Below are 13,580 nucleotides of genomic sequence, written 5' to 3'. Positions count from 1 at the left end.
ACCAACGGGTGGGCTTCTAAGGCCCACAGAGAATTAAACCAAGTAAATGAATTTTAATTACATTTTTATTCCGAAATTCTGTAATGACTCAATAGTACATTCAATAACGAACAATTACCTTTGCTTTCAAGTTCATATATCAAAGGGTGTGGATACAACATAGAAAAACTGAGTCAGTGGGCCTACGAGGCCCCCCCGTTGGTAATGCTAGGGTTAAGGGAACAAATATCATGTAATGCTAATACTGTAAAGATGCTAAGCGAAATCACCCCTAGAGAGAACCAATAAGTTCACAGAAAACAATGACAAGATTTTTCGTAATGAGCAGGGCCGTTTAGCATTACAAGCTCTCAGGTAATGACACCCAGACAGTTGTTTGAATGGTACTCTAAGAACATTGCAGTGTGTCACTTTCATTATTCAACAGTGAGTATGAAGCTGAAAAATATCTCCTTTGAGAGATTCACACAATTGCAGGTACCCACAAGTTACACTGTGTTATTCCCACTGGCCATTACAATATGTAAATGAAAGTTTTCACCAATTCACCAGACATCAGAAATGAATCTCTAACTAGGATCCAATGAGACTCATACCTTAGTGATATCACAGGGTTTGTTGCATGCATGTACGAAGATGTGTTTTCAATGTTAATGAAGATATGAATGATGTTTCAATTAGCTTCCTACATCCTCATGGGACTTACCTCCATGCATATACCCTGCAAAACCTGACATCTTAACTGTGGACAAGAAGGACATTCTTGTGAAGACTGATGTGAATAGCAACAGGATGAACATATTTCCTTTCATGAAAAGCTGCACAAACAGTGTTATATATCACTTCCTAGTATTGAGGCATAGTAAATGAAAATCAAAGAGGGTCTAGGTTGGCACCTGGGTTGATTTGACATGGAACGAGTCACTTGGGGGAAGATAGGTACCACCTACATGAAAATTAGAGAGATCTTTGGAGAAAAGAGAAGCAGCTGTAGGAATATTACGAGTGCAGATGGGAAATCAGTGCTAAGCAAAGAACTGAAAGCTGAAAGGCAAATGTAGAGTGGCTACGCAAGGAAAATGAACTTTAAAGCAATCACACTGGGAGTGGGTATGTTTGAGTTCAAGAGATCCATCTCGTCCTACAAGCAGTTAGGGAAATACAGGCCCACTCAGACATAGCCCCACTTTCCTGAGGAAGCCTTATACAACTGAGATGCAGCATGTTCTTCTGAGGTTGCCTGCTGATGACGGTTCTCCCTTAACAGCATTAACGTTTCATCAGCATGCAGCACACATTGAGATTAAGGGGTTTCTTATAGAGGTTTTGACCACCCTCGCACTCCAGGTAGCTAAGCCAAGATCCCTGGTCCCTGTGCCACACATGCTGGGCTCCCGGAGGTGCTCACCATTTAGCACAACATGGGGGCCATGTATGACTTATCAGATGCCACAGACGCACGACCTACCCTCCTGCTTTGAGAAGAATTTGACAGAGTTGAAAAAGCTAAGTTGAAGCACAGCCACTAAATATATGACATTAAATCAGAACTACTGATATCCTTGGGAGAGCCATCAATGACAAAACAATTCCACCTTGTGTGCAAGAAGTATGAGACTGGCAGACTGCCCTCAGATATAAAAAAGAATGGTATTATTCCAATTCCAAAGTAATCAGGTGCTGAGAGTTGTGAATATTACTAAAGTGTCAGTTTAGTAAGTCCAAGTTGCAAAGTACTAACAAGAATTATTTACAGAAGAATGTAAAAACTTATAGAAGCTGACTTCAGGGAAGATCAGTATGGAGTCCAGAGAAATATAGGAAAATGAGAGGTGTTAGTGACCCCTATGACTTCTCTTAGAAAATAGTTGTGGTAAGAAAAGGCAAATCTACATTTACAGCAAAGGAAGCAGTGGTTGAGAAGGGAATGAGATATGGTTGTAACCTGCCCTCAACGTTATTCAATCTGTACATTGAACAAGCAATAAAGGAAACCTCGATCTGTACACTGAACAAGCAATAAAGGAAACCAAAGAAAGATTTGGAGACGGAATTAAAGTTCAGGGAGAATAAATAAAAATTTTATGGTTTACAATGATTTTGTAATTCTATCAGTGACAGCAGAGACTTATAATAGCAGTTGAACAGAATGGACAGTGTTTTGAAAGGAGGATGGGGTTGTATGTAATTAAAATGTGAGATTGAACGTGGTATCAGAGCTCATCCCCCCTCTTCCCCGTAATTTACAGGAATGAGGTGAGTTGTGTGTTCGGATGTGGTGTCAATTCTCTCCAGCGACCTACCAAGGCCTCATTGCTTCCATGCCAGTGTGTCGTGACTTATCTGTGTCAAAGTTGGATATACCAACTATTAGATTCATGGTCATAATGTTCTGGCTGATCAGGGTATGTCTACATACATAGTGATTGCATGGAGTCCAACACTAAAAACACAAATTAATGTGCACTAATGAGTGACACACAAATTCAAATTCATAAATATTATGATAGTAAAGGAATATAAACAAGAATATACTGATCTGTGCGCCTACTGCACAGAATTACTCCATTACCTCATCATATTCATCATCCGAGTCCGAACGGCGTACATATTCCACAACGCCACGGTCATTGTAACCTCCCCCATAACCAGTACGTTCTTCAACCTCACCATACTTTGGAGCATTGCACATGTTACACGACTGTCGGCGGGCCCAGTTGACATTCCCACACCTAACAACCATAATAAAATAATCAGAATCAGAGGAAGAAAAAACAGAAAATATGAACAATTACAGCAATCTACATGTTCAAGGTCATCATTAAACAGCAATCCACCACCAGTGTAGCCAAAGCTAACAAACTTGAAATATAGCTTCATGACAATTTCAATTTGTTTCCTCTAAGGAAATTTTGAATTCTTACCTATTTTCACATGACTAAGCCTAAAACAATGACAGAATTTAAACCATCTATTAATAAGGACATTCCATGACAAGTGGTCTAGGAAGTTCCCACATGACCATAACGGATTTTGATGAAATTTTATATGAACATGCGCACATGTTCCTGATAAATATTGGTAAAGTTTCATAATCACTAATTCAATACTTCTGGAGATAAGAGTCCTTCGCTTGACCATATAGCACAGCTACCAACAGTGCACCCATCAGTTTTGAGCAACTTTGAGACATGATATCTCTGCCAGTATTTTCATGGAAGAAACAAAACTAGGTCATATTGTACATTTTACATTCTCTTAAGCAGAATAATAAAAAAGATTTCCTGGGCAATTTTTTTATGGTTACTTTGAAGCAAAGTTCACAGAAAAATTAAATACTTGGAAAAATGTGAAATTTCACTTTTTATATTTCTGGAAGTAATTGTGGGATCAACCTGAAAAATTGGACAGTAAAATATAAAATTTCGTTCTCCTACTGTTTTCCAATAGTTTACAAATTGCAGGTAAAATTGACAATTTACCAAAAAAAATGCTATTTTTGGCCCACTTTTACGAAAAAGAGACTTCTATAAACTCTTTTAAATGATTTTCATTCGAAACATCATGTGCTAAACCACCTAAAAAAACTGTATTTGGTTCTGCAATGGGACTGAATAAAGCCCTAAAAATCAACAAAGTGGGGGTGCATTCAAAGCTGGCCCATATTCTGTTGATACTCAAATCTGATATCTCTTATCTTGTTCTACGATTGTTTAGCAAAGAGGTGCCATTTGTCATGACTCATTGTGACATATTTCAGTTTGTTTTTCTGCTACAACTACAAAATCAAACTGGTTATAAACTTCACAATGTAGCGATGCATTACCAAGTCAGTGGAGCTCATGGTAGCAAAATAGCACACATTGTATAAATAGCCTGCAGGTTTTACACCACTGTCACACTGCATAGTAGTCTGCCTGACTTTTTTAGGAATGGATTCATGTTGTAGGGAATTATTGGTATGCCTTCTTATCGTGTAATGTGATTGATGTGTTAGTTTAATTCCAGTTTAAGGTATAGAGTACTTTGTGTTAGTGTAGCCTGTAGTTTTGGTGGAAAGGTGTACTGATGAAAAATTGTATAAACATGTTGCTGTGGCCCATGGTTGCTTAACCACTGCTGTTTCATTTTAAAGTGCGAAAACCAGCATCCCCCAGTGCCATAGGGGCGCACCTGATAGCTGTAAGACAGCAGCCATGGGCGTGTTTCTTTACAGCAAGTTCTCAAGCCTGATAAGAGTTTCTTTACACAGGATCCCAAGCCTGATGATTCATTTCTAATAAGCCTCACAGGCCTAAATTGAAAAAGGTCTCTTTTAGGATAATAAGCATATGTTTATTTCAAACTACTTTATTTTTTACAGGTTGCATTAATTTACTGTAGAATATCATGAGGGAAAACTATACTGTTGGCCATATGATGTTACCGATGGGAATGTTTTGATAAGACAGAACCCAAAAAATTACCTTTTCCAGTTTGATTGCCTCAAATTATTAGAGATTATAAGAGCCACAAAAATGAAAAAAGACTTCTTATTGTTTATCCTCATTCAATTTAATTGTTTATAAAATGAATTCTGTACAGCTGAATGTTGTAGAGATGTCTAAAACTAGAAAAAAGATTCTATATTTGCTATTGTTCTGGCTCAACCTCATTTCCTAGTAATCAGGACTTAATATTATCTTCCAAAGAGAGTACTAAACAACTATAGAACATGACAAAAGATGTCAGATTCAGATCAAGTACCAGCGGAATGTGCGCCCAATTTTCAATGCACCTTCACTTTGTCCAACTTTTTTAGGGCCTTATAAGCTTTCATTGCAAAACCAAATCTAGCTCTGAGGTGGTTTAGAACATGGACTTTCTGATGAAAATGGTTTAAAAGTGTTTGCAGAAGACTTTTTTGTAAAAACTGGATAAAAATACAGATTTTTGGTGTTCTTAGGAAAATCATCAAGTTTTCTCAATCTGCAAACGATTGGAAAGCAGTAAGAGAATGAAATTTTATATTCTACGATCTTTTATTGGCAAGTTATTATGTGCCAATTTTCAGGTTTATCCTGCAATTACTTCCAGAGATATAAAAAGATAAACTTCACATTTTTTTCAAGTGTGTATTTTTTGGCAGATTTTGCATCAAATTATCCATATGAAAATTGATCAGGAAATCTTTTTTAATATGTGGGGTCCTGCCCACTCATCGCTTATAGGGTGCCTATAGAATGCTGCGTTCTTGGAATGCTGTACAACAATTCAAACAAAATCACATTAATAGTTTTTATTACAAATAAGAAGAATGACAATACTTAACTTGTATTTACAATGAGTGGTCGCAAGCGATGGGTGACATGCAAGTTAGTGTCCATTGCTATATACAATGTATATGCAAGCAATTGATATGGATCACGTGTCACTGCTATCTTAACACTCTCTGCTAGGCTGTGCTAATACTGAGCGAATAGTGAGCAGCCAAGGCTGAAAGGAGCACCGCTTATATTCTCCTCTTGTAGAGGCCGCTCCTGTTGTTGTGCGGTCCTAATCAGCGAACCATTAGCCAACGTTGTTTCACTGCCTTCTTTTCTCTTCCGTTCATCTACATTCCAGTGCTTGTGGTTACACCAGAACATAATATTTCGCTTACAAGAGTGCAAAGTGTTGTACAAGATGGCCTAACCCCCCCCTCCCCCTTTTCAAGAAAATGCTGCCGGAGATATTATGTCTCAAAGTTGCCAAAAATTTACGAATTCACTGTTGGTAGCTGCGCTATGTGGTCAAACAAATAACTATATCTCCAGAAGTATTGAATTGGTGATTGTGAAACTTTACCAATGTTTACTGGGAACATGTGCGAAAGTTCACACAAAATTTCAGTAAAATCTGTGGTGGTCATGTGGAACCTTTTTCGAAACTACATCACTTGGCATCCTCGGCGGCGGCGGCATCGTCGTCGTCGTCCAGTCTGAAGCCTGCTTTGACGCAGCTCTCCATGCTAGCCTATCCAGTGCAAGCCTTTTTATCTCTGCATAACTACTGCAACCTGCATACATTTGAACCTATTTACCGTATAGATCCCTTTGTCTTCAACAATTTTTGCTCCGACACTTCCCTCCATTACCAAACTGACAATGCCTTGATGTCTCAGAATGGGTCCTACCAATTGCTCCCTTCTTTCACTCAAGTTGTGACATAAGTTTCGTTTTCCCCCAATTCAATTTGGTGTCACCTCATTAGTTACTTGACATATCCTTCTAAACTTCAATATTTTTCTGTAGCAACACATTTCAAAAGCTTCTGTTCTCTTCTTGTCTGAAGTACTCACTTCCATAGGAGGCTACACTCTACACAAATAGCATCAGAAAATAATTCTTAATACTTAAATTTATATTAGATGATAAATTGCTCTTTTTCAGAAATGCTTTTCTTACTATAGCCAGTCCACAGTTTATATCCTCTCTATGTTGGCCATCATCAGTTACCTTGTTGTCCAAATAGCTCATCTACTACTTTTACTCTCTCATTTCTTAATCAAACTCCCTCACCATCGGTCATTATTTACACTGTAGTTTTGTTGATGTTCATCTTGTAACTTCTTCTGATCAGCTGCTCTTCCTAGCACTTTGCTGCTTCTGACAGAATTGCACTGTTGCCAGTTAATCTTAAATGTTTATATTTCTTCTCCCTGCACATTAATTCCTTCTCCAAATTTCTCCTTCGCTCCTTCAACATCTTGCTCAATGTACAAACTGAATAACATTGTTGCTGGGATACAACCTTGTCTCATTCCCTCCTCAATCTTTACTTTCCTTTCATGTCCTTTGACTCATAATTGCATTCTGCTTTCTATACAAGTTGCAAATAACCTTCTGTTCCTTGTATTTTATCACTGCTACCTTCTGACTTTCAGAGTGCATTACAGTCAACATTGATTAAAGTTTTCTTTAAATCTACAAATGCTATGAACTTTCTTCTAAGGTACGTCATAGGGTCATTATGGCTTCGTGTGTTCCTACACTTCTGCACGAACCAAATATCTTCCCCAAAGTCTGCTTCTACCAGTTCTTCCATTCCCAGTCTTCTGCAAATAATTTGTCTCAATATTTGGCAAGCATGACTTATTAAACTTATAGTTTGGTAATACACCTGTTCAGAACCAACACGTCTTCTTTGGAATTACTACACTCTTCTTGAAATCTGAGGGTATTTCACCTATCTCATATATCTTGCACAACAGATGGGATAGTTTTTTCATGGCTGGTCCTCCCAAGGCTCTTACTGATTATGAAGAAATGATGTCTAGTCATAATGTCTAGTTCATGGGTATCGTTTTAACTTAGATCTTTCGGCGCTCTGTCAAGATCTTTTCGTAGTATCGTATCTCCCATCTCCACTTACTTCATCTCCCTTTCTAAATATCTTCAAGTTCATTTCCCTCATATAGCCCTTCCATATACACTACTGGCCATTAAAATTGCTACACCACGAAGATGATGTGCTACAGACGCGAAATTTAACTGACAGGAAGAAGATGCTGTGAAATATAAATGATTAGCTTTTCAGAGCATTCAAACAAGGTTGGCACCGGTGCCGACACCTACAACGTGCTGACATGAGGAAAGTTTCCAACCAATTTCTCATACACAAACAGCAGTTGACCGGTTTTGCCTGGTGAAACGTTGTTGAGATGCCTCGTGTAAGGAGGAGAAATGCATACCATCACGTTTCCGACTTTGATAAAGGTCGGATCGTAGCCTATCACAATTGCAGTTTATCGTATCGCGACATTGCTGCTTGCGTTGGTCAAGATCCAATGACTGTTAGCAGAATATGGAATCGGTGGGTTCAGGAGGGTAATACGGAATGCCGTGCTGGATCCAAATGGCCTCGTATCACTAGCATTTGAGATGACAGGCATCTTATCCGCATGGCTGTAACAGATCGTGCAGCCACGTCTCGAACCCTGAGTCAACAGATGGGGACGTTTGCAAGACAACAACCATCTGCACAAACAGTTCGACAACGTTTGCAGCAGCATGGACTATCTACTCTGAGACCATGGCTGCGGTTACCCTTGACGCTGCACCACAGACAGGAGCACCTGCGATAGTGTACCCAACGACGAACCTGGGTGCATGAGTGGCAAAACGTCATTTTCTCGGATGAATCTAGGTTCTGTTTACAGCATCATGATGGTGGCATCCATGTTTGGCTACATTGCGGTGATCGCACATTGGAAGCGTGTATTTGTCATCGCCATACTGGCATATGATCCGGCGTAATGGTATGGGGTGCCATTGGTAACACGTCTCTGTCACTTTTGTTCGCATTGATGGCACTTTTAACAGTGGATGTTACATTTCAGATGTGTTACGACCCGTGGCTCTACCCTTCATTCGATCCCTGTGACACCCTACATTTCAGCAGGATAATGCACAACCGCATTTGCAGGTCCTGTATGGGCCTTTCTGGATACAGAAAAAGTTCGACTGCTGCCCTGGCCAGCACATTCTCCAGACCTCTCACCAATTGAAAACGTCTGGTCAATGGAGGCCAAGCAACTGGCTCGTCACAACACGCCAGTCACTACTCTTGATGAACTGTGGTATCGTGTTGAAGCTGCAAGGGCAGCTGTAACTGTACACGCCATCCAAGCTCTGTTTGACTCAATGCCCAGGCATATCAAGGCCGTTATTATGGTCAGAGATGGTTGTTCTGGGTACTGATTTCTCAGGATCTATGCACCCAAATTGCGTGAAAATGTAATCACATGTCAGTTCTAGTATAATACATTTGTCCAATGAATACCCGTTTATCATCTGCATTTCTTCTTGGTGTAGCAATTTTAATGGCCAGTAGCGTATATACCCAGAGTAATAAAAGGGCTACACACAGTGATAACCATGTGCTGGCAAAGGATGCCTTACAACATTTTGTGTCATACAGGACCACAAAAATTGTGTGTATTGTCCCTAATTTGACAAGAGTCTCCCAACAATGCTTTTCCTAAAGCACTAGGCGGTAGTATGTGAACGTGTAGCATACAGACCAAATACAATGAATTACATTCTGGTGGATGTAAGTACTGTTCCACTGGAGTTGTTATTCTGTCAATTATCAACCCAAATTTGTGACAGTATCACGTATCTTTATGTACAATGAGTAATTTAACTATGTCACAGATGAACTACAAACCACAGTGTATGGGGTCAGTACCTTTGAACTGTAGATGCCCTTGTAACATATATTCAATTTAACATGTTACATTTTCTCATTAATGTTCCCTTCTTTGATTTTTTTCCTCTCAGAGAGAGCTGGTAGGGCCTACACCACAACAGCTCCCACCAATGATGGGACAACTGCTGTGTCACACACAGAAAAAACAATACATCCCAAATTTCTAAGTGCCTATGCTACATTTTCCACAGTTCATCTGGCATACTCAAGTAGTATCATCAAACTGGTGAAATTTAAAGCTTCATGTCATGATCAGTATATAGTGCTGCACCTAAGGTCAGATGAACTATGCTACAAAACAATATTGCAATGCCTGTGTTGTTAAGAAGTATGATGCACTGTTCCTTCGGACATGCATGCACAGTTGAAGGAACACTGCAATATCACATTTATCCACCAATACCAAGCAGCAACTTTCAATTAAAATCTCTCTCACCTGTATGGGAATTACATTACGTGTACAAGTGCATATTGTGACGCATGGACGGTAAGACATGAATGTTTGGATCTGGTCAAGGGTCATACTTGGATAGCCAAAGTGGATAAGGCCACCACTCACAAAAAGCAGGAAATCCAGGTTCGAGTCCAGCTCCGGCACCAATTTTTATTGTCACCATTCCATTATATAGCTGACTGTTGTCCATATACACAACTGCAAATACATTTCATGCATGCTACAACAGTGCCTGGATGTCGGATACACACACAGAGAAAATTCTGTTTTCACTTGCTGGCAAAAAATAATTTGTTCAGTTCATCATAATGATCAACATTGTCTTAACAGCCATTTGGCATCCTGTGCTGAATTAAGCACACCTCTGGCCTCAATGATGCATTACGATCTTTGTATACACACATCCATGTTTCTTCCAGGGAGAACTATAATAATACATTTACACACTGTGTGATCTCTTCACGAGCCCCTGAGCGTGATTCAATAAATACACTGCTGGCCATTAAAATATTTTGTGTATATGATATAGTAGGAAGAAAAAAAAAGATTAAATTTGTATATGATTTGGGGCTATACAGAATGCAAAATTTATCAAAGAGTTGCCACCAATGGTAGCACAGCTGGGCATCAGGTTCAACTGAACTTGGATTACAGGTGTGGGTAAGTCGTTCTGTGCTGCCTGAACTATGCCAGAGTTCATCAACCATACTGGCTGGTGACTGGTGGCATAACCGGTCTTTCAACAACCCATGACCAGTGGCTTTCAGTGGGGTAGAGATCTAGAGAACATGCTGACCAAAGCAGCTAACACCCTGTTTATCACAGTAGGTCAAGACAGCAGAGGCAATACATTGTTTTCTGTTATCTCACTAAAGATAACATCACAGAGATCTTGAAGGATTGGCAGTCACTGGCTTTGACATGTCAGAAATGTAACTGCCACTGTTCAAATTAGAAGCTAAGTGAACTGGGGGTGATCGTGCTGTATACCAAATTGCAACCCATTTCATCACATGAAGTGATGAAATCAAATGACGATGAATGCATTATGGCATCTTTCATTCTCCCCAGATGCTCCTCACACAGGTATGTGTATTGTGATGCTGTATGCTGAACCTGGATTCATCTGGAAAGATGATATGGTGCAACTCCTGTGTCCAGTGTTGTTTCTACTGGCCACACCACTTTTGCCATACCTCTCCCCTCTGGTGCATGAAGAAAAACCACAACAATGATCACCATGCTGATAGCAGTGATCCCCATATCATCTTACTGACCCTGTGGAAACTTAACTTGTGGTAAACAAGTTTGTTAGCTGACTCTAGGTAATGACATAGCTGTGAGATCCTGCACAGCCAAGTGAACAACATTACTGTCCTCTAGAGTGCTATTGTGTGGGACAGCTGAGATTCTGATGGCACTGAGTATGGCCCTCCTAGACCCATCGACTCTACATTAGCATGACAGTTGCAAGATACTGATCAAGGCAAACAGCAATTTTAAGGAATTATAAATTGAAGTCTCTAAAGGTAATCATCCTGTCACAGCCTTTCTCCTTACTCAAGGAGTAACATGATCTCACACAAATAAATCAAAATTGAAATGTAATTTCTGAATGGCATTACTCCTACCTACTTTGTTGGGTTGCACTGTAATACTAACGATTTGCATATCCAGGTATGTAGTACATTTCATGTCAATTTGACATTTGTTGAATACCACCTTTATTGTGTTGAAATTTTAATGGCCAGTGGGATAGAGTGTGTGTGAGGCTGTTTCCAGATGATTATTATTATTATTATTATTATTATTATTATTATTATTATTATTATTATTACTGTTTCTTTCTTGTCTCAGACGTTCTGTCTGGTTAAAAATGGAAGGTGACGTGGACATTATTATTATTATGTATATAGGAAAGAAAACTAGTGAAATGTACGAAGACCAGTATGGTATCAACACTTGGAACATGGTCTCATTTGAGTCAAGGTAAATACATTGCAATGGACTGCATTAATAGGTGGAAAGTTCCACTACAATCTGATTACATAATTAGCTACAAACAACTGGAAAAATTAACATCTGTAAAATTTCTAGGAGCAGAAGTACAGAATAACTAAGTGAAATGACCACATAAAACTAGTTTTAAAAATCCAGATGCCAGGCTGTAACTCATTTAAAGAATTCTTAGGAAATGTAACACACCTACAAAAGAAATAGCCTCCAAAATCCTTGTTCAACTTTTTCTCCAGCACTGTCTGACAGACGCCATTACAAAGTAGGATTAACAGAGACGATCTAAAGAAGAGTGTAGTATTTTGTCATGGGTTTGTTTGGTATGTTCAAGTTTGTTATTGACTGTCTCATCCAATTCTAATGGCAAACACTACAGGAGAGACACTGGGCATCACTCAGAATTATTGTTAAAATTCTGACTGCACTTACATTTCAAGAGTTAGGCAAAAATTGTTCCTCCCACATACACATCATGAAATGACAAAAGAAAACATGAGATATTAAAAGTCATATGGTGACTTCCCGGTAGCAGTTTTTCCTGTGCAACAGATACAAATAACACAGTAAAAAGTGATGGGTTGGTGGGCTGGCGGGGAGGAGTGATTGTAGTGGTGTCAAAAGTATCTTCCACCACACACCATAAAGTGGCTTTTGGAGTATCACTGTAGAAAACATTAAGTTCATTTTATTTTGTATCTTATCCATTAGCATTTTTGTGGTAAGATGCCATTATAGACAAAGCAGTTTATAATTTTTTAAGCTGTTAGGCTTATGCTACCAGTTTTGTGTTAATTAGTGTATAATGATCATAGCCACATTTTCAATAATTTTTTCCGTATGTGTGACTACCATGCTGTAAAATAGTTAATCATTCCAGTAACTATTTCTGGTGGCCAGAAATTACTTTTTACCGTTACACAATTATACAAGAATTTTGTTGAATTATTATTGCTTGCGTGTTTCATTTATCTCTGTTGAATAAGTCACATTACAAAGTATGAAGAAATATGCAACGTTTTCAAATCGGAATTCGCTCTCTCTGTTCAGTTGCACTATGTTACAGAATTCAGTTTATGATTTTGTACTAAAATCCATATATCTTAAAAAGATCTAACAAAATCCATTTTTCAGAGTGGGAAAGATAACTGACTGTAAACATAACTTACTTATTACACTGCCAATCATCTGCACTGAAAAGCCCACGGCTCTTCTCTGCAGCAGCTTTACCAATTTCATGGCCTAACTTCTTCTTTTTCAAGCTTTCCACTTTTTCTGCAATGAGATTAACAACAGCAAAAAACCATTAGTAACATAAGATTAAAAGTCTGCATTAAAAAAAATTCTGAATACAGAGATTCAGTGACTTGCAAAATGATAACACTGGTGAGAAGAAAAAAAGACAAAAGAAATATATGAGGACAGGACATTAGATCTAGCACACTCAGTGCAGCAGTCTTCAGCACCCCTGTTTAATATATTTATGTATATATGTAACTGGCAATATTTGATTGAAATATATTAGCAGGTTATTTGAGAATGTGTGGCAATGCAACTTAAGGGGAGGCATGAATGCCCACTTCTCCACCACAGACTTGCACAGAGGGCTACACTGCCCTCAATCCCCATAATGCTTCCAGAGCCTGCTCACCTGCTGTTTTAAATTGGTGCCATTTTGAAGTACTCTCTTGAGAAAGCTAGTAGTGAGGCAAGAATGATGTCATAAATGATTACATTAAATCTTTTATAAAGAAATTAAATTACCACGTCATTGTGAACTTGGGATTAACGAAGAAGTGACTCCCTTAATTACATTTTTATGAAATAATGGAACTACTGTTAAAGCCTGAGATTTTGAAACAGACATATATGGGTCATTATT

At 38.7% G+C, this 13,580-nt stretch overlaps 1 protein-coding gene across 5 annotated transcripts in view; it reads right to left on the bottom strand.

Moving 5' to 3' along the window:
* LOC124554986 (zinc finger Ran-binding domain-containing protein 2) overlaps nucleotides 1–13,580 on the bottom strand; it is an 82,564-nt gene that overhangs the window by 43,292 nt on the left and 25,692 nt on the right. For all 5 annotated transcript variants that reach the window (XM_047128725.1, XM_047128723.1, XM_047128724.1 and 2 more), the window contains exons 3-4: nucleotides 12,868–12,973; nucleotides 2,573–2,732 (exon numbers count right to left, since the gene is read on the bottom strand). In XM_047128725.1, coding sequence (XP_046984681.1) covers nucleotides 2,573–2,732; nucleotides 12,868–12,973 — 266 coding nt within the window. The remainder of the gene's footprint in view (nucleotides 1–2,572; nucleotides 2,733–12,867; nucleotides 12,974–13,580) is intronic.

Source organism: Schistocerca americana, chromosome X, assembly GCF_021461395.2.
Source record: "Schistocerca americana isolate TAMUIC-IGC-003095 chromosome X, iqSchAmer2.1, whole genome shotgun sequence".
Classification (NCBI taxonomy): Eukaryota; Metazoa; Arthropoda; class Insecta; order Orthoptera; family Acrididae; genus Schistocerca; species Schistocerca americana.
The sequence above is the reverse complement of the archived record's forward strand: the minus strand, read 5'-3'. Positions and strand labels throughout refer to the sequence as shown.